Below are 24,654 nucleotides of genomic sequence, written 5' to 3' on the forward strand. Positions count from 1 at the left end.
TTAAATTTCTCTCAAAATTCTTTTTACTCCTCCTACAAGATATAACTAACTCAGACTAAATCACATGGATCTGGCTATTATGAAATATCTTTTGATGCCTACTCTATCTGGAGCACTGAAGTCAGCCAAGCTGAGGGTTTTTCAAAAACAGCAAAAGGTATTGCCTAACACCTAGTATCAAATTTCAAGTAGTCCTTCCAAAATGTATAGATGCATTACAGCTTTTAAACTAAGTTGGTTTTTTTACGTTTTCATTGAAGTATTAAAGAATTTTTCATTAGCTATAAATCAAAAGTAGCAGCAAGATTTTCAGCTAACCTTTCCAGAAGGTGGTGATGTAAGGTATGGAATAATTCAGCATTTAGAGCTCACTTCTTCCCTGCCCTCTAACAAATGAAAAGAAATTCATTCAATACCTATTTCCCTAGGTATTGCTAACAGCTTTCCCCAGGTTGCACGAAACATACAAGCAATAAATAGAGACCTGGTATTTTGATGTACTTACTTTAGTTGGTAGTCTTTAAGCAATTTCTTGGCCTTGTTGTATTTCTTTTCAAGGGCATCACATTGTTCTTGAGTCTCTTTAAGACGCTCATTTACCGTTTTGCATAAATTTTGTGCCTCTAACCAGTAGGTCTCCAACTTCTTAATTTTCTCTTTGCTTTCATCCAAGTTTTGCTGTAGTTGGGCTCGATTAAATTTCCATTCACTTTTTTCTGCTTCAGCAACTTTTAACTGAAAAGATTAATATTAAACAAATTAATCTAATCTAAAAGATGAAATAAAAACCAGTGGCTGGTACTTGTTTAAGTAGAGAAGAACTAAAAATAATTAAATACTTATCAGTAATACAAAACCAGGACACAACTTTTAAAGTAATCACACCAACTCTTCCAACCCTTGCTAATCTAACCAAGATTAGAACTGAAACCCAAGAGTCTTTTACTGCTTTCTCATTGGTATTGCATCTTTCTAGACAGATCAAATGACCAAGATTTGTATTATTAGCTTGAATTATTTAAGATCTCACCAGATCTTAATATCTCTGGAGAGGCCTACTTTGAGTACCTTCAAAGGCAACTGCAGATAAAGAATCTTAACCTGTATAAGACAAGCTCCCTGTCCTACTACTTTGTTACCAACAGCTTTTTAAATAAAGATAGCATGACCAGTTGATCTTCCCTGGTAACTTTATATGAAAAAGAAAAGAAAAGGGTTTCCTTTTCTTGAGCTAATGTACAAAACCACCAAATACTCTCTCAGTAAAGGAAAGGGATGCTACTACCCCTTCAGCTTGATAGCAGCCACATTACACATGAGAATGTTAACATGTGAAGCTCTCCAGCCTTGGAGAAGTGAACAGGCAAGATACAGCTTAGTTTGTCCATGCCTCCTTCTTTGGGGACACCACTTCCACTGCGGAAATAAATCACTGCTTTTGAAGCCAGTTAAGATCACTGCCAATGGAACAAGGATGTTGAAAGGACCGAGAATTTCTTGAATTTAAAAATGGGGTTGTAAGTTGTACCAACACCAACATTTTTAACAGCTTTTGTGCAATCCAGCTGGGCCACATAACTAAGAGTACTAGAAAGAGGAGGAGCACTGTCAGAAATCAAAAAGGGAACTGTCATAAGTAGTTTTGTCTGTGTTGCCTCAACAATTGCAGAGTGCACAAAATGCCCCAACAGATACTGCTACTGAGAATTATTGCAAACTGCAGCACTATGCCCTCTTCACTTGCTACCTGTTCCCAGCAATGTGCTGCAACTTGTCCTAGGATATGCATTTCTGAGCAAGGCAACACAGAAGGTCAATGGAATAAAAGAAGCTGCTCGCTCACACTTATTTTCAGAAAAAGCCCATGTATAAATCAGCATCAGTGGAAAAAGCAGCAAAAAAGAACAAGAAACCCTTTCTCAGAATAAGCAGAGGCATTGAATCAATCTTCAGCAAAAAACAAAACTACTGAAAAACCTCTCTTCCCAGACCAGGTCAGAAATTTGAGGAGGGAAAGAGTATAACAGAAATAACTTTCTGGTAACAGAAAGACAGCCACAAACCGTTGTCTGGCCAAATCTATTCTCAAATAAGACAAGTTCGATCCACTGGTAATATTCTCATATTTGTTTATGAGCTGTTTCATACAGCTCTCCACAATATTCAGCTATTCTCAGCAGAAATACAGAAGCATTCATTTTAAAGTTTAGACTTGGGGGTTTTTTTAGTTGTTTTATGTGACTTTTGGGACTTTATTTGTTTGGTTGATTTCTTTTTTTTAATTTTATTTTTAATTTGAGCACAGATCTTCAACGCATTCAGAAATGGCTGTCTAGCATAGAGTAGAGAGCACCTGAGGCATAAACTGATTGCTGCCTTCTGCATTCAGCCTATTCCTGGTAAAATCAGTAGCCATAAAAAACAAACAAACAAACAAAAAAACCCCACAAAACCACAACCCCAAAAAAAAACCCCAAAACAAACCACCCAACACCAAAACCACCCCAATAATAATAATCATATTTGAAACCTTACTTTCTCCTTCAGTTGATTCACTTCAGCTGTTGTTACTGCATGCTTTAATTGTAGCTGGAACAGATGAGAAAAACTTTATGAGGACACACAAAATTACATTTGACAATGCAATTTCTCCATGATTCCTTTTCTACCCAAACCATTGTTAGTGTGCTATAAAGTCAACATAATTATTGGTCAATTACAGGAGAAGTAATCCTGAGCTTTTATTTGAAAAAAAATTTAAATTACTCAAACCTCAAGCAAATTCCACAGCACATAACCACCCTAAAATCCTCCCATTGTTATCTATACATTAAGATGAAAAGATTATGATAAAGTTTCAATGTGCCAGGGTAATGAAAAGGCAGAAATGCACTTATGATGACAAGTGGGACACAGAATAAAGGAAAGACTTAACAGTACTAAATATTTTTACAATCAGCACTTAAAAATAAATGTGCTGGCTTTGTTTAAAAATTAAGCCATGTATTAAGCCACAAATCTTCACAGGATTATTAGAAATCAAAAAGACTACACTTAAGCCAAATGTAAAGATTTTTTAAAACAAGTATTAATTGTTCCTTGTATCTCCCTTTCCATCTGTAACCCTGAGGAGATTTTCTTTTTTTTTTTTGTCAAGGCACATTGCACTAATCCCAAATTAAAACTGGTGAATCCATGACATTCTTCATTTAGATTTTGTTAGTAACAGCAGAGTAATGATTCTGCATGAGATTATAATTGTATCCCAAGTAAATACAGCGCTTAAGAAGCTTCAGCTTGCTCCAATGTTTCCAAACCTAGAAAAATTGTGAATGTTTTCTAGAGATCAGCAGCCTGCAATTTCTACTTCCTCAATGACACTGGCAACAATATCAAGAGAACAAACTTCGAGACCTGCAAAACACCAATCCTTCACAAAAATAAGCCGATGTAGCAGCAAATAGCATCTGACAAAACAGTTTCTTTGCAGTATATTTTTCTCCTCCCAGAGTGAAATTGACGGGCATTTAAACCTACCAGAGAAGCCTGGACTCCCCTAAATGCCAAAGTCTGTACCATTTAAATCCCTGACTAAATCCCACAGCCCTGAATAAAGCAAATATGCTCCTTTATAAAAACCTTGGGAAAAGAGAACCCTACTATTTCCAAGTATGTTAAGTTGTGATTCAGAGCCTGGAATGCTCTATTGTGTTTACAAATCCATTCCTTCCATAAAACACACCATAAAAATACTCTCCAAGCCAAAAATATGCCTATCTACAGAATCAAGTGCTTTTATGTACACAGATTTCTCAGAAGATTGCAGGGACTAAACCAAGAAATTAGATACATATTTCTTGTCTTCCTGAAAAATATTTCACAACAACACCAGAGTCCATTCAAAACAGGCATATTTGCCCAACTCCCATGCTCTCTGCAGCTAAAGCCATTCTACTGGGCAGCAAACACAAGCCAATGGGCCACAGGAGAACTAAGAGAAGCATCATATCTAACACAATACTCAGACAACAAGGACAGAGTTCTGGCTGGGTTCTACTGCCTGTTTCCAAGGGCTTTGAAAATTTAATTTAAATCAAAAGATTGTTTAACGAAAATATGCATAGGGAAACTGGATATAAAAAAATTACAGAATACCTACATTCCAATGGACATTTACCAGAATATTTATTGGTGACACTGGGAAAAAACAAACCCAAAGTAACGAGAGCAAACATGAAGGAGATTATATCCAAATCCTACAAGGTTCAGATGTTTCCCAGTGTATCGCAAAGAATATTTAAGAAACTGCTACAACACCTCTTTAAATTTAAGAAGAGACTGTGCTGAATCCATATCCAGTAGTAAACCAATATCTTCATTTTCAGGAAGATCAAAAACTTCTACAGATTTTCCATGTAAATGTGACTCATATGTATCCTCCTCATCATCATCATAGTCATCATCCTGACAAAATGAGAAAATCATGACATTTTGTAACACACACACAAACACACATTTTTGCATTAAGGTAGTAGCAATAACTAAAGCATAAAATCAAAGAATCCAACCAGCTGCATAATTTTTCTTGACTAGTTGCTATTCTTTTTTAATTTCTTATACCTACAGTAAGTGTTAAAGATGACTTGCAAACACTTTCAGCAAAAAGAGAGCTAAGAAAGACATGCATGAAACTATCACATCCAGCTGACAGTTAAAGAGTATTTTGAATTAGTGATAAAGCAATAATCATGTGCCTTGACAACAGCAGGGTATGAAGCGCTTATTTTCCTGCTCTTAACAAGTTGCCTGTGTTATACTTTTTTTGCTTCAGTTTGATTATATCCCACCATTTAACCCATTAGCAAAGCATGAACAATGTTTTACCTGCTCTGTATCATCATGAACATAGTGCTGCTCGTACAGACATCTCTCTTGCTCTAAGGTCTCACTAATGAGACGGGCTACTTCGCTCTCAGCCCCCGGCTTCTCTCTCCCAATCAGGAACCTACAGGAAAAAAACCAAATTATCCTGCAGCAAAAAACCTTAAGACATGCGTAAGAAATGAGTTTGCTACAATGCTGGCTTCCACAACATCTTTGTGAAATTTTCACACTGTGGTTTTGTATTCTCCAGGAATGAAAAATGAAAAAGAAACTATTATTTCAGAGAAAACATACGTACCTCACAGTGCCTTTGGTGTTCTTCAGTACAGTGGCTGCAAAGAACTGAGTAACTCCCACTAGACTTATGCCATCAACCTCAACAATCTGATCGTTTACTTGAATTCTGCAAAATAAATAAATGCTCAGCAATCAGTTAAGCAATAGTATTTTGGCTTGAAACATTTTTGACATGACAAATATCACTTAAAACTCACTATAATTTACAATAATAAATTCTGACTCATTGCTTAAAAATAGTCTCCTCATCCTCTGTTACTATGCAAATCATCAATTCAAATTTACACAGTATTTGACTTAATGTTTTTACGTTATTTACACAGTGACTGGTGTTCTGGAGTGTCAACAAGATTTTGTGGTACTTCTACACATAAGCTCATTTTGGACGTTTCTCATATATGCAGCAGATCTACAGTTACTTAGCAAAAATGTCCTATAATAAAAAACTCATTTTTTAAAATTTAACATAAAGCAGGAATGTAGTAATCACTCAGCTGCACTCAGTACTTTTGTACTTTTATTCACAGTATTCAGCAGATCTAATGAAATCAACAAGGTTCAGTTAGAAATTTGTAAAAAGCATAATCGATTCAACAAAAAACTCACCGTCCATCCCTCTGAGCGGCTCCCCCATCTGTTATTGTTTTTACAAAAATACCTAGTTTTTCCAGTCCCTGATCAGCACCAACTCCCATTCCAATGATACTGATGCCCAGACCCCTGTCACCTAAGGGATTCAAAAATCTAAAATTAGCTGCATGACACATGATGTAACAGTTAGCAGTACTGAGTTGTTTCAAAGCATTCCAAGTCTTTCTACACAAAAGATAACAGAAATTCAAATTTTAAAAAGAGAAAAAAACAGAACATATTTTATATGTAGATACTACTTAAAGCCTTTTTGCCCTGTAGCCTTCCTAACGTCAATTCAGAATGACAATCTGCACTTAGTAGAGATCTGCCCAGTTAATACTCACTAAAATTCAACAGAACTAGCCACGAATCTAACCCTAGACATACATTCAAAAATTCAAGACCTAAATTCGGGGAATATACAGTTATGGTTTTATCTTTTGTTCCCATAGTATCTCTTGTAAACATTCAAGATTTGTTTTGTACCTTTTTCAATTTCCACAGGAAACACTTCCATTTTTTCCACCCTTTTCTCAAGTTCATACTCAGCTGAGGCTGCCACAGGGTCAACTTCTTCATTACGTCTATCATAGTCTTCATTTGAGTAAGTACTGAAAACCTAAAAAATGTAACAGAAAACTTTTTAAAATGTCTTCTCACCTCCTTTCAAATATCATATAATTGAAAGACAATCTGTAAGGAAATTATTATGGTATTTTCAGGGATCTCATTTTCTAAACAACCATCAATTTAATAAATACTGCTGCTGTCACACAGTTTCCAGCTTGCACAGAAGGAACATTTTAAGTTTCAAACAATTACTTTAACAGATTTTATCTTGCAAATGCACCAACTAGTTAAAAGAAATCAGTCAGCTCCATTTTGATATCGTGTGACTTTTTTTATTAGGACTACATTCCATCAAATCCTTCCTCTCTTCTTCCCTCCCCCCACACCATCTGCCAATTGCAGTGTTTCAAACAGATGTAGTTTTCTGATTCTTCAAGGGAATCACGCAGTTTCCCAGGAAAAGGAAATGCCTTGCTACATACATTACTATTTTTAGTATTCACTCCAGCTGAGTTTCTGAATTGTTAAAAATAAAATATAAACAAACAACAAAAATTAAGACAGAGATCTAGAAACTAAGAATAAACTATATGTAACAGGGTTAATCTTACATACCAGCATGTTCATTAATTGTATTTAAATTAAGAAGTTCAGAAAAAACCAGGGAAAATATCGCTCCATTTGTCTTAAAAAAATAAGGTTTATCTGATAAATGTTTTGCAGGCACTGAGTGTTTTATCCAACAAAAAAACACCCATTGCAGCTGCAGCAGCCATCTCCCTAATCAAGAACATGCAACACTGACATGAAGTTCATTCACACTGTCTTACTATATTTTTGCAACTGTTGTATTTTCTGCTGAGACTACTTAAACAGGTAACTGCAATCATGGAAACACCACAGCATTAACTGTAATTAACATTTTCCTTGTGAATTTACATTCACTAGTATATAGCTTTAGCTCTGCAGAGCAGTAGATTCAGACACCGAAAAATGGTCATTGAAACAGAATATTGAAAGACAACCAATATAATTCAGTATTTCCCATGAGGAGCCTACTGCATCACCTTCAGACTACAACTAGAGATCAGTTTCACAAACTCTTCCCAAGCCCTCCAAAACACCTACTCCAGAAATACAGCACGGCCATATAGTCAGCCCAGTAAGCAAGCAAGATTAGATCCTTTGCTGAAAGGGAAGAAGAAATCCACTCTCAGAAATCTTATGTCTTCCACAATGAAAGAACCCTCCTTAGCAGCTGTTATTCCTACATCTTACATAAAGTTTAAAGTGACTGCCATACAGATAACCAGTAGACAACAACAGGACACAGAAGGACAACAAGGGTCACACTTACAGTATGTCTTCCATGAAATTTATAGAAAAAAATCTACAAAACAGACAAAGAAAACCATTTAAATGGTCTTATTCTACCACTATCAGAAAAAAGGTGGCCAAGTTCTTTAAATTAATCACCCTCCTCAGCCCCCAAATCACTAAATTGGATATGCAGCAGAAGCATTCAATGAAGCATTATTCACCCTTTGGAACAAGACCGGCCTAGTTTGTGTATTTTTCATCCCAACAGAAAAAGCAGCATCTCCAAAAACATAGTCAAATGATAAGATTAATTTTAAACTAATAATAAAAAGGAAGTTCACGAGTGAACAAATGATAACTTGTTAGTGAGAATATTTGAGCTCTTGAGGACAAATCAAATACTAAAGCATGAAAAAAAAGTATAAATGCATATCCATACAATCTAGTATTAACAATATGACTAAATGTTAAAAAGATACCTTAACTACCAAATGGTTGAATGAGCAAAATGTGGAGAATGGCAGTAGTTCATTTTGGAGATGGTGACAACTGTATTTTCTTAGTTCTTTACTACTCAGTGGTCTAACAGAGCAGAAGATTCTGCAAATAGTTACTTTCCACTGAAGAATGACATTACCACAGGGATGACCAGTTCCTTGCACAACGATTTAAAGTGCTAGAAAATTGGGGAAGCAAAGTTGCACTGTAACAATGGCATTGTGTACACTGCAAGCCCTGAGCCAGCATTAACATATCTATGGAACGTCTAAAAATTATTTATTATTTTTCCAGCTTAAAAGTAACAGAACTGTATTTGAGAGTCTCATGGAATTTGCTCATTTTTATACAAAATTGACCACAGAAATTGTTCATCTACCAGGTGTAGATAACAGAATTTAAAACTAGTGGTGGCTTAAGTTCCAGTGATGTTTATAATTGCTATTAATAAAACAATGGCATAAACATATCTATGCAAAGAATCCTAATATTTATGCATACTAGCTTTCTAAGAAAAGCCTATTTGAAACTAATTCTGCATAATTCACTAAGAGAAAGAATTCATACTTTTGTCTTGAAGTGACAGTTGACAACTGTATGAGAACATCTGGGTAATGTTCTAAAAACCATAACCTCACAATTAAAAGATAGTCCCATTTCAAAATAGTAAGAACAACACACCCCTCTCCAAACTTCAGAAAAATAATTATTAGGAAAAACATAAATTTACAAAGAAAGAAGGAAAGTAAAACTTATAACCAGAAGCCAAGCACTGCAAAAACAGAAAGAAAAGCAAAAGCACACTACAAAAACTATGACTGAAGAGTCAAGGGTAGAATACAGAATTTTTTATTGTGTACATGTGGAATCATAGTGTTTATCTTTTATGAGAGAGAAAAAAACGTTGATATTAATACAGAAAATACAGAAGTGGTCAGCAAGCTGTTCTTGCCAAGTAGCAAAAGTAACATTTAAACGTGGATAATAAATAATGTAAGTTCACAGTTTAGAAGACTGATGAGAAAGCTAAACATGTTCATCCCTGCACTATGTCTGGCAGGGTTTAGTCACTGAATCAAATGTATTACAGACAAAAGAATTCTAATCTTACTATTCAGAAACCACTGCTAGCTAGAGATTTTAAAATTATTAGTACCACAACTGGTATTTTTAAAAGATATTCTTTAGCAAACACAAGTTATTGGTTCAACACAGGGGAAACAGACAAATTTTATCGTGGAAACCATGTGAATTTCACAAGCCTTTTAGCATAGCTTGTTATATATCCAGGAGATTACCCAATCTACTATTGTAAAATTTACATATCAAACATTTACTAAAAATCAAACCAGAAGATGTATGATTAAAAAAAAGAAAAAAAGCCAAAGACAGCTTGAGTTAAAAGAGTTTTTTTTCCAGACAGCTGAACAATCATCATAGCATCAAAAAACAAGGACCACAAAGGCACCAGAAAGATTTGTCACAGGAACTTTTTAACACAGGTAAACCTATAAGCAGAATTAACTGCATTTAGGCTTAATGAACTTTTAACTTAAGAGAAAATTTACTTATATGAAAACTAAACTTTCAATAAATGCTTAAGGATTATATTTTCTCAAAAAAACCCCAAAACAACAAAAAATTTCAAATGTGTGTGAAAATATATGCATTCTTCCTCCAGTTATTATCCATGTTTTTAAATCTTTCATACTGGTTAAGTAAGTTGCAGGAATGCCATACTCTCAGATACACACAGAACAAAACAGAATTATTTTTTGTGAAAAGTCACTGAAAAGCACCGTGGAGAGACAAAGATGAAAATATGAAGTTATTTTGACATTACGTTACAAATATCATAATGTTCATAAACAGAGCTTCGAAACAATTAAAATCTATGACTTTAAACAAGCAAACTGTCATTGGAAAAGATCCCAAACTAAAATGGGAAAACACATTATTTCTGCCAAGAAAAAAAAATTAATTTCCACATATAAGTCAATTTTATTTAAATCTACTCTTAAATCAAATCTCTATTTTTCTTCATCAACCCTCACCCACATCACATACTTGCTTCTTAATGTCACAGAAGTACTTTACTGATGTGCTTGAGCAATGGCTGAAAATTGACCAGCCATCAATTCTCTAATTATTGAAGAAACTCCAGGGTTTGGGTATCTTCAACCAGCCAGTGTATTTTGTGCCCCTTTTTGTGTATGGCATCGTAAGTACACAAGTGAACGGTTCAAAAATCAGAGGCTGCATGAAGCTGAAGCACTACACTACAACAGTGTGTTAAAAGTGTGTTAAAACACTGGAGTCCACACACTGAACTAGAAAATTTGTGCATCTTCTAAAAGCATTTGCAGGTATGCTGTCAAAATCTAATTCAAGGGTTATCTTCATTTAGCTCTTCAATAACTTCCACACCAAGCAGTTTTGTACTAAAAACGTTGAAGAATAGGAAAGGCTGAACACCACCATTTGTGCCCAGCTATACATAAAACAACTTTACTGTGATGTGCAAGACAAATGGCAAAACTCGAAGGATTCCCATATTCTCTCAGAAGCAGCTTAAACTGGACTGCTTAGGACAACACACAAACTATGAAACTGCTTTCAGTTTCCTTATGAGACAAATTTATGCTCAGCTGTGACAAATATAAAAGTAATGCCTTTATGAAGGTTTGGGGTTTGCCTTGTTTACTTTTTTAAACTGTTTTCTTGACTAAACCAGCTCAAAATACATTACTATTCACAAAATGCTGGGAACAGACACTCCCATGCCACATAAACTAGATAACACTGATAAGTAAACTGAAGCAAATAGCAGCAGCAGCTGCATTATCTTTTCAGCTTACCTGAGCTACAGAATTATTAAGGATCATAAATCATTGCAGAAATTAGTCACTGTGCTATTAAAGGCTTGGAGGACAAAGTTTGACACAGTCAGAGGTGAAAACATCTTAAGAAATCAATTTGAAAACAAGCATTTGTTTTCCAAACAGAAAGTTTCAAAATTACGAACGTCAAACAGCACTCAGTCATTACATTTATTTAATTAAGCCTTTCAAGGTAATCTCATAACAGACAGCTAGTTAATGCCTTCATTACAAAGGCAAAATGAAATAGAAAGGGATGGCAGAAGAATTAGCTGATGTTATTTGCATTGTGTGTAATGCTGATTGTTTACACAGTTTACTCAGAAAACTTTAAGACAAAGGCAAATTCAGTTCCATTGCAAATACCTTGGACTGCTGAGTGTGCTTTACATTCCTTACTGGATTCATAGGTGGCAATAAGAGACTAAAAATTGCTCATGTACCATAACACTAACCCAGGCTCTGAAGTTCTGCTAGTAACTGTACTGTATCATTCTCTAAACTACTCCAGGAAAACAAGAACCGAGATAAAATCTTTCCAGACCCTGGGGAACATCAAAGAGCAGTAGGACTTAAGAGAGTCTGGTCACCACAGCAAGTAAAAAATCCCATATGTCGTTTATCAGTAGCTTCTATGGAATTTAAACATTTCTTTTAAAGTCTGTGCTTGCTTTCACAGGCACAGGGCAACACAAAAACAGAGTATTTGTGCAATTATGTTCCATCTTTCCTGAAATTACCAGATCAAATTATGTTCTCAAGCCCTGCTACAGATGTCAACAATTATGGACCTCCATCACAGGTCAGATGCAGTGCTAACAGTGTTAGCTACCTTATACACCCCCTGGGAGCTCCCCAGTCTCCTTTTACTCAAAGACCCTGCCAATATTACAACTGACTAGAAGCTTTGAAACAGAAATATTAATCCAGTTCTCTTTGTTGCATTAGATTAAATGCTATTTTTAAGGTGCCTTAAGTTCTATCCATTACTGACACACATATCCAACCCCCCTTTTGCATATTTCAAATACAACGGTCAAAGCTCCATCACTGCAGAATGCTGAAGATCTGAGAATGTCTTTTTTCTGAACATTTTGAGTTCTTCAACTCTACCAGATACATGCTAAACAGCAACTGCAAAAGACACAGATGGTTTCTTTGTCATCACTAGAGATGCAGAATGAAGGCAGCAAGAATGCAAGGGCAGCCTGGCCTCTCTCAGGAGCATCTGTGAGGAGAAGAATCACAGACCTTCTCTAGTGGCTATGAATGTCTGAAAAATGGCACTCCCATTTTAGTAAAACTTATTAATCTAAATAAAGCTGAAAAAAAGAAGCTACTAGGATACATTTCTCACTATAGCACTGCTCCAAGCTGTGGGTAGGGACCAGGAATAATCTTTTAGCTACCACTGAGATTTTTTTCTCTTCCAATTTAAGATGAACCAGAATCTATGAAGAAAAATGGAGAGATTTCCTTCTGTGACATAAAACTGGGATTTTCTAAAAGGTTATTGAGATATCTAAAATACACAACTAAAGAAAGTTCTGGGTAGGCATAAAAAAGCTGAAATTCTTTATTTTACAGAGTACAAACCCCCAAAACCATATAACCAGGACTTACTCCCACTAAGTAGCATAGAAAACATGAAGCAAAAAGGCAGACATGGGAACAGAAATCATTGCTAAGGGAAAAGGAACAAAGAGGGAAAACCTATTGAAAATGGCATGCAGAAAGTGGTCTCTATACCCAATGTAAGAAAGATGCAGTCAAGTTTCACTGAAAGGGGATAAAGGAAGGCAAGTATGACTAGCTTCAATTTAAGGGCCTTAAAACGTATCTCAATAACCCTATTGCTATTAAGTACAGTTTGTTCTACCAATCCAAGTGGGGAATTATGGCAAGAACTATGTTATTTTTCATAGGAAACCACTAACAGTTGTTTCTAATGAAACAGTTGTTTCATTCATCTCTCAGATAGTGTAAATGATAATCTGAGACAGATTGCTTCCTGTGGCTTTCAGAGAAGCAGCTAAAATTGAACAGTGCTTGTTACCAAAACCTGAGTTTCTGTCTACATGAGAGCTTCCATCATAGTTGGTACTGAGATTTCTACTAGGGTTCAACTATGTCTGGCATAGACACAGCAAAGAAGGCAAAAGTCTGTTAATGGCCACTGATTCAGTAGGGTATCAGCAATGATCAGTAAAACCCTGCCTACAGCAGGAAGTCACTTAACACATTTATAGTAGACTCTACATGGCACTTTGTTCAGATACTGACTGCACAAATGCATGTAGAAATGGACTGATGCCCCTCTGGCTCTCTCCCAGCCCTAACCAGACTCATTATGCAGTTTTCAATAGCAGCACTCTCCCCTTCAATGCTCCAGGTCACCACTAAAGCAACATCAACTAGAAGAAAGCCATATAAAGTCAGCTTGTCTATGGAGAGACTATAAAAAACCCACATGCAACAAAAATCACATTTTGCCAAATTTTTTTGCCACAATCAAAACATCTTCTGGGGTACAGTGCTGGTCTGTGCTAGCAAACTGGGAAATAACAGCTCTCTGCTGTGGGAAGTTCAAGAGTCAACAGAATTTTTCCATCCCTGTGATCAGTAAAATGAGTCCTGACTCTCTACAAACAAAGTGTAAAAGCTGTTTATTAAAAATTATTTCTTTCAGTCATGTGAGAGTAGAAGAGAAGCATGCTGAGGAAAGTCTGTACCATCTCCCATTCCATCCTTGTCCATATCTCCCAATTTTCCTTCCAAAGTTTAACAAAGACTAGAATAATTCAAGTCTGCAAGAGACTATGGGTAAACATAGTTTGAATTGTGGAGCAACTTATTTTGTGGGTATTTTTGGTGGGGGAAGATCAGACACATAAATCTTTTTAATTTGTTAAAGTTAGAAGTTACACTCCTCCTCATTAGCCAGTCTGTCCTCTAACTTTCACTTCTGCAACTTTGTAACTCCAAAATAATCATGTTAACACTCCTAAGGCTTGTTCAGCTATCAATATTAGAACCAAATGACATATATATGGGTATTATTGGAGAGAATTCTAGAATCTTAAAACACAAGAACCAGTCATTTGGTATTTTCTTATAGTTAATTCCGTAAACAAGCCTGAAGTTGAAAGTTTCAAAGTATGAAAGTTTTCTATGGGGGCTTGTTGATTTATCCGGATTTTTTAAAAAACTTTTGTGCCAAAAGGAAAACTGAAAATAATCATTCCTAATGCAATGCCTCAGTTAAAAAAAAAATTAAAAGTATTAAAGGTCAATGTGCTTGTATCTGCTCCGAAAATATATCTGCTGCTGAAAAAGTACAGTAAGTAAAATTTCATGTGCTTCACTACATTATCTTATGAAGCAGCTGCAATTAAGAAATCACTTGTGGCTAATAATTAATTTTCTGAAGTGGCAACTTCTCTCATATTAGTGTTGAATAAAAGTCATAAACACACACTTATTAAATGCTTTTTAGAACTTAGAAAAACAAAAAAACCCTCAAAATTTATTTCCTGAGTATTTTTGAATGCAAAACATGAATGCAAAACAATTAAAAAAAAAAAAAAAAAGAAAACTCAAATGTACTTACTTTGATAGGAGCTGTTGAGAACTTGACTTTTCGGTCTGGCGCTGGATCTTCCTCTTCAGAAAGTCCAGGAAACTCCTCGTATTCGCTGTCATACATATAATCCTCCTCTCCCTCCAAAATTTCTTTGCCTTCAGGCTCTTGGTTTTCTGCCTCTGGGTCCCTGTCATCATCAAAAGCTGCATTCTCTATTCCAAAATCACTTAAGTCCTCACTTTGCTTTTCTAACGCTTGCTCCTCTTCTTCAGTATCCTCTTCCTGCTCTAGAACATCCTGCACCTGTGTAACTCCACTATCTCTTACAGACATCCCATCTCTTTCTTCTTCCCAACTGGTCTTGCTGCCATCCATAAACTCTTCTACCACTTCCAAACCATAGTCGCTTCTCTTCCCTTCCTGTACATCACATATGAGCTCCTGATTCTCTTGATAAACGTGATCTTTCTCCAAGCCTTTTTTTTCATGCCCTGAGGTTTCATCTTGTGCAACCAGCTCTGTGCAAGTCACCTCTGTGGGAGAAAACGAGGAGCAAACACTATCTGGTATCTGCTGAGCCTCCTGAGCAGGCACACTGTCCATATTCCATTGGCTTCTCTCAAGTACCAGTTGCTCTCTTTTGTCTTTTCCAAGTGCCTTGCTTGGCTCATCTCTGCAGATCTCAGGCACTTTGGGGAATGCACCTTTCTCCAGACACCTTTCAGCAATAGCAGATGAATTCAAAGTGTGCTGGCCTCTCAAAGGGTCCTGATTTGGAGAACTATAATTTTTGGAAGTTTCTTTGGATTCTTCAGTATCACTGTCACCCAGAAAGCTTTCCAGTCTCCTAGAAATGGGCCCTGCATTCAGGAAGGAACATTTGGAACCACTATTAGCATGTTGCTGCTTCAACTCCTCATTACTTTGATTTTCAACTTTCCCTGGTGCTACTGGAGGACTTGCTTCTGTATTAAAACTGAAGTGGTCCACCACATTGCTGCAATCAGAAGCTGAACCATGTCTCCTCTTATCTTCACTTCTTTCACATTTGCTAGGGGAATATCTGTCCACCGAGCTCCGCTGTTTTATATTTCTCTCGAAGAGCTTCCTGGTCTCTGAAAATTTTTCTGCCAGGGCTACTTTGTCCAAGTCTGCCTCATCGCTGCTACGGATGACTTTATCAGCAGCAGGAGACACAGACAATGAATCCACAGGACTGCCACTGGAGCTGGTAGTTGTATTAAGAAGATTATTTTTTTGGAGAATGAGAAAAGATGGACTACCCGGAGACGATCCATACTCAGCTGCTGTGGCCCGGCTGATCAGTTTAGTCTCAGCAGGTGGACTGCTTTCACAAGAGGTTGCGGAAGAAGAGCTTCCCATTTGCAGAAACATATTTTTGATCTTGTGTACTCTGTTGCCATAAGTAGCAGCTCTGCCTCGACTGTGTGGGTCACTTCCCCCTCCATTGGAAGAGGTGCTCAGCTTCTGATGCAAGCCTGTTTTGTTGGAAGCGTTATCAGGATTGTTTACACCATCAAAAGAACATTTGATAGCATGGAAATCAGATTTGTAAGCATTTCGGTGTGGAGAAGCACTTCTTAAAGTCCTTTCTCCCTTGCCTTCGGTTTTCATCATTGTTGAAGAGAAAGCTCCCTCCACTCCTTACGAAGAATGGGAAGAACGATTCCCTAGCACAAAGCTTCCAGCCACTAGGCAGTGTAGATCCCACAGAAGATCCCAAAAGCAGCCTTTCACTTAGTCAGCCTCCCTGCTCGTACTGAAATGGAACGCAGGGGACTCTACGTGGAGAGAAAGAAATCAAAGCTCGTGAATGGCCACATCGGGAGTTATCCCCAGCGCGGATCTCGGTATCCGGAAAGCCATCTGCAGAGACACAGAGAGTTTCCATTAACGCGGGGCCTCGCCGGCGTGTGACACGAATCCGAAACTCGGGGTGGGAATCGCAGCCCAAGATCTCTCTGCGGGATAAAGCCCATTGTGTCGGCCGGGACGCGCGGACCCAGCTGCTCCTTGAGCACCGACCTGACGGCTCTGGCGGGGGATGCGGCGGCGGGCGGCCGGCCCGCCACCTCCGGCTGCCGCCCCTCCGCCAAGGGCCGTCCCGGGCCGGGCCAGGCCAGGCCGGGTCGGGCGGGGGGGAGGGCAGCGCCAGCCCTTCCTGCCGCCCGGGGGAGGCCGGGCCCGGCCGGACCGCGCGCCCGCAGCGCGGCGGGGCAGGACGGAGCGGCCCTGGCTCCCCGCGCCGCCCGGAACGGGGGAAGCCGCAAGGTTCGGCCCCAAGTTGGGGCTTCCCCGCGGGGGCGCTTCTGCGCCGCGGGGCCTGCGGGGCGCGCAGCGGAGCCGCCCCGGTACCTCGCCCCAAACTTTCCGAGCCAGCCTACCTGGGGGCGGGGGTCCTTCCCCTCAGCGTTCCCAGCCGCCCAGCGGCCGCACACACCACGCCATCATTATCCGCCGCCACAGCCGCCCGCCTTTCCCCTCTCTCTCTCCCTCCCTCCCACCCCCCCGCCCTGCCGCCGCCGCCCCGCGCTCCTCACTCCACCTTCTCCCGCCCCCGCGGCGCGCTCGGAACCGCCGCCTGCCCACCCGCGCCGCTCCCCGGCCTCACGCTGCTCCGCGCCCTCCGCGCTGTGTCTCGGGCCCGCCCGCGCGCGCTCCCTGCCTCGCTCGCACACAAAGAGAGGGAGCGGCGGGCGCGCCCCTGCTCCTCTCTCAGCGCCACGGAAGAGACGGGCTGGGGGCGGCGGGCGCGACCGGCCCGAGGGAAGCGCCTCCTGCGCCGGGATATACCACGCCATAGCGGGATACGGGTTTCGGGTGATACCATGTCGGCGAGGCGAGCCGGCGCGGGGCAACGTCGGTGGGCGCGGAGCGCTCGCCGAGGCCTCCGCCGGGGGAGCTGCACACGGCGTAGCGAGGGACGCTGGAGAAACGCGAGCTGCTGTGGTGCTGCGCGCTACTTTCAAAGCCCGGGCGGCCAGCGCGGCGCAGGGAGCGCCAGCCCCGGTTCACCGCAAAGCAGCGCGGTTCCCGGGAGGGAAAAGTGGCGACAGCTGCCGCGACCGAGGCTCGGACAGATGAAGTAACAACAGTATCAAACATTCCTTTTTCCCCCCACTTCCTTTCAAAAATCAAGTTTGGTTCTAGCCTCTCCCGAGCAGGTAGGTGTCAGAGCACAGGAGGATCCACAGCCGAGGCGGCGCGGGGAGCCGCGGTGCCGTGCGCGGTCCTGGACACCGTGACATGTCCGCGCAGGAACGGGGCTGAGCCCGCTGGGATCCTCGCACGCTCCCCGGGCGGGAAGTCACTGCCGCTCCCCAGGACTGGGAAAATCCTGCTCGTCAGCGGTAGCCCTTGGCAGTAATAACAGCAGTTTAGAAAGCAGTATTCCATACATTCAGTTGTCTCGTTTGTTAGTCCAAATAAAAGCGCTGGCTTTAACCTACTGATCAGTCAAAGGCAGAATTTGGGCGACTGTTTAATTTCGATTGCAGTTCCTTTCATATGCATAAAGCTCCCACAAAATTATTAGAAGAGCACAGAAGAGTACTAGTAGTTACCAATTACCTGGCAACTCTTGTTGGCACCTGGCAGCAAATTGTGTAACAGTTATTTAGAAGTCTAAATACTTAGCTCCTTGGGAAAAATAAAAGCTTCACTGGTTTATTACTCAAGTCTATGATGAAATTTATGCATTCTCCCAGACATTCCAATTGACTCTGGCTTAACGTGGAGTCACAAGCTCATCTATGTTACGATATTTCACAGCTTGATCTAAAATCTGTGAATCAGTTTCAAATTAGCCTTAATCATGATTTTACAATAAAATAAAATCTTATTATTGATATAACAGTCTTTCTACAACACAGGCAACATTGTTCAGACGTTTTGTGTTTTCAAACATTGCAGAGGCAATGGAATTTCACCAAGGTATGCCATTAGAGTCTTACATACACTTGGTAATATAATTCAAACATTTTGAATAAAATTTTAATACAGATAGTTTCACCGCAAGAGCAACAAATGTTTCATATTTTGAATATGTAGGCCTTATCAAGAACATGTAGAGGTGATCTCCCGCACACTATGGAGGTGGTCCTTCATATTGCATTTGTAGTTTGGGTTGAAATTGCAGGGCTTAGCCACCATCTTCCAATAAATAGTCTCCAAGAAGCTACTAAGCAAATGTTTTTTTAACAAACCAAAGGTATGTACCAGGTTGCTCAGCAGTTTTAAGCACTGTGGGCAGAGAACATGCTGCATTCTGAGCAGGAAACCTGGCAGTATACAGGAGACTGTTCAAAGAAAAAACTGCAAGAGTTCAGGAACAACATAAAAACAAAGCCCAAAGCAGCTCTAAACCATACTCAGGAAAGCCTGTGGCCTTTGTACTGGGTGCTGGCTTAAAGAGGTTGGAGCAGGAAGATACTCTTGTGTTTTGAATTCTCCCATAAATCAGAAAGCAGGAATTGTAATTAGAGACCCTGAAAACAGATTTAATTGCATCAAAGAACTCCTATTTCTTTACAATTTCCATCCTAAATAGGAAAGCATACAGGTTATTTTGCCTAGCTCTTCTGTTTAAGGACAATATTTACCTAAGTCAGTTTTCTGGGTTTTCAAGATGAGTGCAATGTGAATGTGAAAGAAATAATAGATTTGTTTACTGAAATAATTATTAAATGATGGGAAGGATTCAAGATGAAGACCTTTGGATTTTAAGCAATAAGTCTGGGGAGGTGACGTAGTATATGATTTCATCACAGTGAATAACTGCAGTGAATAACTGCACAGTGAGTAAAACCTGGGAAGAGTATCTTACACATTCAGTCTGTGGTGCTTTCCTTGAAAGATGATGAAACAATGGTGAGTAAGCAAATGGTTTGCACTGAGCTGGATTAAATTTAATAAATCAGATTTTCTTTGCTGCTTGTTCACACTCTCATAGATCCTCTCTGCAGAAAGGTGAATTTAATAATTAGTTCTATTACATCCTCCTACAGCCCACCCAAGATGCTGTTCCCCAGAAATGCTCTGAATTAATACCATGACCACATCTTCTGGCCACAGAACCACGAATGTTGAATGAAGGTTGGTGGAACATGAGTGAAACCTGCATTGAGCGCAGCCGGCCTGCCAGCACATGTTACTAATGGTCTTTGCAAAATGAGTAAAACTCCCTATGTTACAGCTCCAAGAAATGTTGAAGATAAACATAGAAGAATTTCTTAAGTCTCAAGAATCTCCTGAGCCTCAAAATAAAATATTGGCAGTTGAATTTCAAAGTTGCGTTTAAAAAAAGAAAGACAGTTATTTATTGCCAGGAAGACTGAATAGAAGGAGAGTTTCCTCCCCTTTCAAGTCCCATTTCTGAAGTGTCCAAACCATCAGACTCACTTGCTACATTGTCAAATTCGTGAGTGAAATAGAACAAGGGAGGAAAGAAATGAGCGCTGTAGAATTGTCTGAAATGGTGGTTCAAGACCATGCTGGGTTTTTCAAGCACAAAAAACAGATGTCAGCTTGACAAGGAGGCAAGAGTCTCGATAACAGCACCCTACTGAAAACTGTTGGAAAACAAAACTCTGTGAGTGCACTTTTGAGCTTCATAACCGCAGTACTGTTGGCATAGCTTTTACAGGATTTACAGGACTTTAAGACATAAAGTTTGTGGTTATTGTTGATTTAACTGATTTCCAGTGCAAGAAACATACTATTGTACAGTCTCTGTTTGCATCTGAGTGTTTCCTACTCTGCAAGGACTTGTGAAAATGGGCCAACTGGTTCAACCAGATTTGACACAGGCTGAGAGTTTTCAACAATAGTTATGTTCCTACCAGTTTCTTAAACATAGGGAGCCGGGGGAGAGAGGAGAAAGAAAGACCTTGCAAGATCAATCAAAGGAAAGGCTACAGCAAGAGATGACCCCTTATAAGCCTCCAGATAATCCTGTATAAGCCACACAAGACTGAAACCTGATGAATATATTAGTCGCAAGAAAAGCCTGATTTTGAAGTTGCAACTTTCTTGAAGTCAAAGTCAGAGACACACATTGGGAGGTTCACTGGATACTTTAATACTAGAGTTCACAGCACAATTTTTAGTCTGAGACTCTAGTTTCTGTCTGACCAAGCAGTTCTATACAAAACCCTGAGTGTTTGTTATACCTCTCTATGTATGCATAACATACCTAAAGTATTTTTCAGATAAGAGATGACATTACTTTGAAACTGAGCCCAAATAAGAATGAGAGAGTATTCTTAATATTCAGATTCCCTAGTATTTCTTAAATCATAGCTATATCTGTGCAAAGAAAGAAGTATACAGAGCCTAGAGTTTAGACTGCCATCTAAAGATAAACCAATGCAGTTTAAAAGCAAAATAGAAGCATTCTGTGTATCTTTCATACTGAAGTATTAGTTATATTAGAAAAAGCAAAAAGGAGAATCATGATCTTACACATAGATTAGCTCTTTCCTTCAATTATTAATACTTTCAAATAAATAAGGCGGTATTTTGAGATTCTGTCAGTCCAAATATTGCTCGACACCATCTAGATTTAGAATATACACAGGAAAAAAAGTAATAAAACATTAAGAGAAAAAAAAATTATGAAACAAATTGAGCTTCAAAAATTCAGTTATTTTTATATAGGTGTGAATTATAATCATATCAAATAAAGTGAAAACAAAATAATGAGATAAAATAGAACATAGAATTTAGATATAGGGTATAAATTACACCACAAAGAGAAAATAATTTGTAGCCAAATTTAGAGCTTATTTTGATATTTCCAAATCAAAACATTCAGTTTTTATTTTGAAAATAAATTCCTCATTTAAAAAAAATTACAGGACAAAATACATATAAAGTGAAACATTTATACTAAAGAAAATATTTTGCATTAACAGAAACTGATTTTATTTTTCATTTAAATGGAAAATATTGCATTTCATTTAAACTGAATGTCACCCCCCTTGTTTTTAATTTAGGTTTTTAATTCAATAATACATTGTTCAGATGTACCAAGAAATAGCAAGCTTATGACTGAAGTATTTCCTATCTGTAAGGCCTAGGGCAAGTGGGAAAAAGAAATTTGAATTACTCCAATCCAAGCAAACAAGTAATCTATCAGAAGCAATCACCAAACTTCATGCTATTCTAAGATGATTAAAAGAACAGTACGTGATTAATAAAAAGCTTTAACTGCATCTGCACTGGAGAAAGACCTGACCACCACCAGCTCAAAAATCTGATCTAATCTGAAAATTGCTATCAGACATTTGCCTGGTCATTTCTAAAACGGTTTTAAAAACCTTATTAGCAACTGGTAGTTTGTCACTGTTTCGGCAGCTATTACTAAGGTATTCACTTTGACAGAATATTGATGCAATTAGACATATTCAAGATGCATATCAGTACTCTCTGGGAAGATAAACAAAGTGTTTATTCTTTTCATTAGTAGGCTGAAGTGTCTTTTTTCACAGGGGTTGGAACCAGACTGGCTGATTTCCTAGGTGTCACAGCCAGAGCTATTTCAGAATTTGGTTCCTAGGTTTTCTGACTGCAAAGCTTGTTTTGTATTTCTGATTTTTGGAACAGAAGGATGAAAAGCCATTCACAGTGGCTTTTAATGCAGCAAATACCATTGAGAGATAAATAGTAAAATAAGGGACTTTTAAACATCTTCTAGAAACAAAGTGTTAAAAAGATAATTCCTATATAATTCTTAATGTTATTCTTACAGCAAAAGTTACTGAGGATGTACTCATTTAAGGGACAAACCACTTATTTCTGTGTCTTCATTTAAGTAGTAATGTAGTACAACTAGTGGTCAGAAGTCAACTTACTGATATCAAAAGATTCTTTGTCTGCATTTAGTACCTCCTTACACTGTTAGTGTTAATATTTTCAATAAGATTTTAAACAAGAAGAATGCCTTTGTCAATTAATCTGAAGTGCACTGATATAATTAAACAATCATGTTCCCTCTGAAATGAACGTGCTTTTGATGAGGTTCATGAACAGAGTTCTTAAAAGCCACTCCACATATTCACTTGATATATACTTGCCTCCAAGCCAGCACTAAGGCACAGGTTTACCGTGACTGATACCATCTAAAATGTTGAGCTGGCAAGTCCATAGCCTTCCACCAATGCTTGGAGGGCCGGTCTCAAATGTCACAGCATGGGAAGCAAAACTGGGTAATTCTCAAGTACAGCTATGCTGAATCATAGGAAACGAAAGAGAACTTCACTTTCATTATAGACTTTCTCTACATTGATGTTTAAACCTCTAATAGCAGAGTTACAGGCTGAGCCTGGAAAGCTGTACTTTAGTATGGTCACAACAACTGCAGTTTAGGTTACAAAAAAGCTGATTACAGCAACTGGATTTAAACATGAAAATAAAACCACAGAGCTGCTCACATGGATGTCTTATGGGACGAGTAGATGAATACAGAAAAACATCACAAGACATAACAGGAAGGACAGTAGAATCAACAGAGTATTTGCCTTAAGGCACAGTTTAGCTCAGATACATTTATTGTCCCTATAGCTCTAGGTGGAGATCATAGCCCTGTGGTAATGCGTTCTGGTAGTGTAAATTATGCTATATTTGTAATCCTTCCAAAGACTGGTGTCCTAATGAGACTTTGCAAGACTTAGGTGTATGGAGATTTAGACTGTCAGCAGGAACCCAAGTCCTTGCATGTGCTAACATGTCCTATTTGCAGGTCACACAATGACCTAATGTGCCTTTGAAAGACCTATTTTGAAAGCATGGATGTGCACTGGATGATTTTGGCTGTGAACCTGTCCACAGAGTCATTCCCCAGTGCTTGGGCTGACATTCCAAGCCACTGAGCATTTTTAAGTAGCTGGCTATTTTTTAACATCAGTAATAGCCAGAAAATATTTCTTGCTCCCTAGCTCCTATGCTCAGAATTACTTCTGAGATGGAGACTAGGCAACATTCCACTCTGTAGTAACAAATGATCAATAACTTTTCTATTTGTGCTTTAATTGTTTGACTCATACTGTTATTTTTCAGCATCTGTTTTCCAACCCAAACGACTCCCTAGTACAGGCTGAAGTAGGAATTTTAAACCTGAGCCGTTAATCTCTGTGTCATTTCACTCTTGTTGATTTGATAGTTTTGTCTCTGCTGTGAAAGTTTTGCACACATGGTGTAACTACCCAGATTTTCTGGGAAAATACTAGAACCAGTTCCATAAACATAGCAAAACCCTTGGAAATTATTCCAGAAATAGTATCTTTCAGGCATGTATGAAAAGGCATGTGATGTGGAAAAGAAGTTGAGTTGAAAAAATGGCAATATGCCATGCTCTACTAATAAGTTGATTTACCTAACATTCAATTCACATTAGACTTCACAGAGGTTCAAAATATGACCAAGTTAACTCAGTTAACTCTACTGGAATCAGACTCTGCATATTTGGCCTCACTATGCAGTACTGCTTCTCTGTGTGCCACAAAGCCTTAGTTCACTTTCACAAACCGAGGCAGAAGTGTTGAGCTGGTTATGCTTCGTGTAGGTTCCTTCACACTTATTTCAGGCGGTGGAAATGAGCACAGCTCTGCCGACACTGGAACCATACTCACAGACACTATTACTGTGAAATTTGACCCTTTCTGGGTATAGGGGAATTTAGAAAAAGTACAGGATAGGAGCGCAATAGTAAAATGTTATCTTTAAACTTGTTTGAGTGCCAGTGTGGTTATATTTGAAGATTTTGTTAGATGTCACAAGGTGAGAGCTACATAGCTTGTTCATCACTCTCCTTAGCTTATTCCTAGCTAACAAAAGCTTGTAGTCATAACAAGTTGTTATTGTGCTTGTTCATAAAGTTCTTTTTGTACTTAAATACATGCACATAAAAAAGAAAGGAATTCTTTGAGCCATCTTCTCTTTATAAATAAGATACTGTGACTTGAAGCTCCT

The 24,654-nt window shown here is 38.7% G+C and overlaps 2 protein-coding genes across 15 annotated transcripts in view; one reads left to right on the forward strand and one right to left on the reverse strand.

Annotated features, from left to right (window-relative positions):
• Nucleotides 1-17,653, reverse strand: part of LOC110482898 (neurabin-1) — a 37,085-nt gene extending 19,432 nt beyond the window's left edge. For 4 of the 14 annotated variants that reach the window (XM_021552469.4, XM_021552464.4, XM_085584418.1 and 1 more), the window contains exons 1-9: nucleotides 17,070-17,187; nucleotides 14,692-16,551; nucleotides 6,301-6,433; nucleotides 5,788-5,908; nucleotides 5,183-5,287; nucleotides 4,885-5,005; nucleotides 4,318-4,464; nucleotides 2,536-2,589; nucleotides 506-735 (exon numbers count right to left, since the gene is read on the reverse strand). In XM_021552469.4, the coding sequence (XP_021408144.3) occupies nucleotides 506-735; nucleotides 2,536-2,589; nucleotides 4,318-4,464; nucleotides 4,885-5,005; nucleotides 5,183-5,287; nucleotides 5,788-5,908; nucleotides 6,301-6,433; nucleotides 14,692-16,302 (2,522 nt within the window). In that variant the 5' untranslated portion in view covers nucleotides 16,303-16,551; nucleotides 17,070-17,187. Of the gene's footprint in view, nucleotides 1-505; nucleotides 736-2,535; nucleotides 2,590-4,317; nucleotides 4,465-4,884; nucleotides 5,006-5,182; nucleotides 5,288-5,787; nucleotides 5,909-6,300; nucleotides 6,434-14,691; nucleotides 16,552-17,069; nucleotides 17,188-17,230; nucleotides 17,342-17,512 lie in introns of those variants that run through there. The other 10 variants (XM_085584421.1, XM_021552466.4, XM_085584416.1 and 7 more) reach the window with 4 other exon arrangements.
• Nucleotides 16,450-22,685, forward strand: LOC146766902 (uncharacterized). Its single transcript, XM_085584011.1, has 3 exons — nucleotides 16,450-16,535; nucleotides 16,635-17,849; nucleotides 19,692-22,685. The coding sequence occupies exons 1-2, from the start codon at nucleotides 16,450-16,452 to the stop codon at nucleotides 17,767-17,769; spliced, it is 1,221 nt and encodes a 406-aa protein (XP_085440137.1). The 3' UTR covers nucleotides 17,770-17,849; nucleotides 19,692-22,685.
• Nucleotides 22,686-24,654: the final 1,969 nt, after the last annotated feature.

The sequence above is a fragment of the Lonchura striata genome, chromosome 7 (genome assembly GCF_050655825.1).
Source record: "Lonchura striata isolate lonStrDom1 chromosome 7, ASM5065582v1, whole genome shotgun sequence".
NCBI classification, from domain to species: Eukaryota; Metazoa; Chordata; class Aves; order Passeriformes; family Estrildidae; genus Lonchura; species Lonchura striata.

What these genes read in the sequence shown, in the direction of transcription:
- LOC146766902 (XM_085584011.1), top strand. Translation starts at nt 16,450, where the DNA reads ATGGAACGCAGGGGACTCTACGTGGAGAGAAAGAAATCAAAGCTCGTG. An exon ending in TATCCCCAGCGCGGATCTCG is followed by an intron (nt 16,536 to 16,634) that starts GTATCCGGAAAG and finishes TGGGAATCGCAG; the next exon opens with CCCAAGATCTCTCTGCGGGA.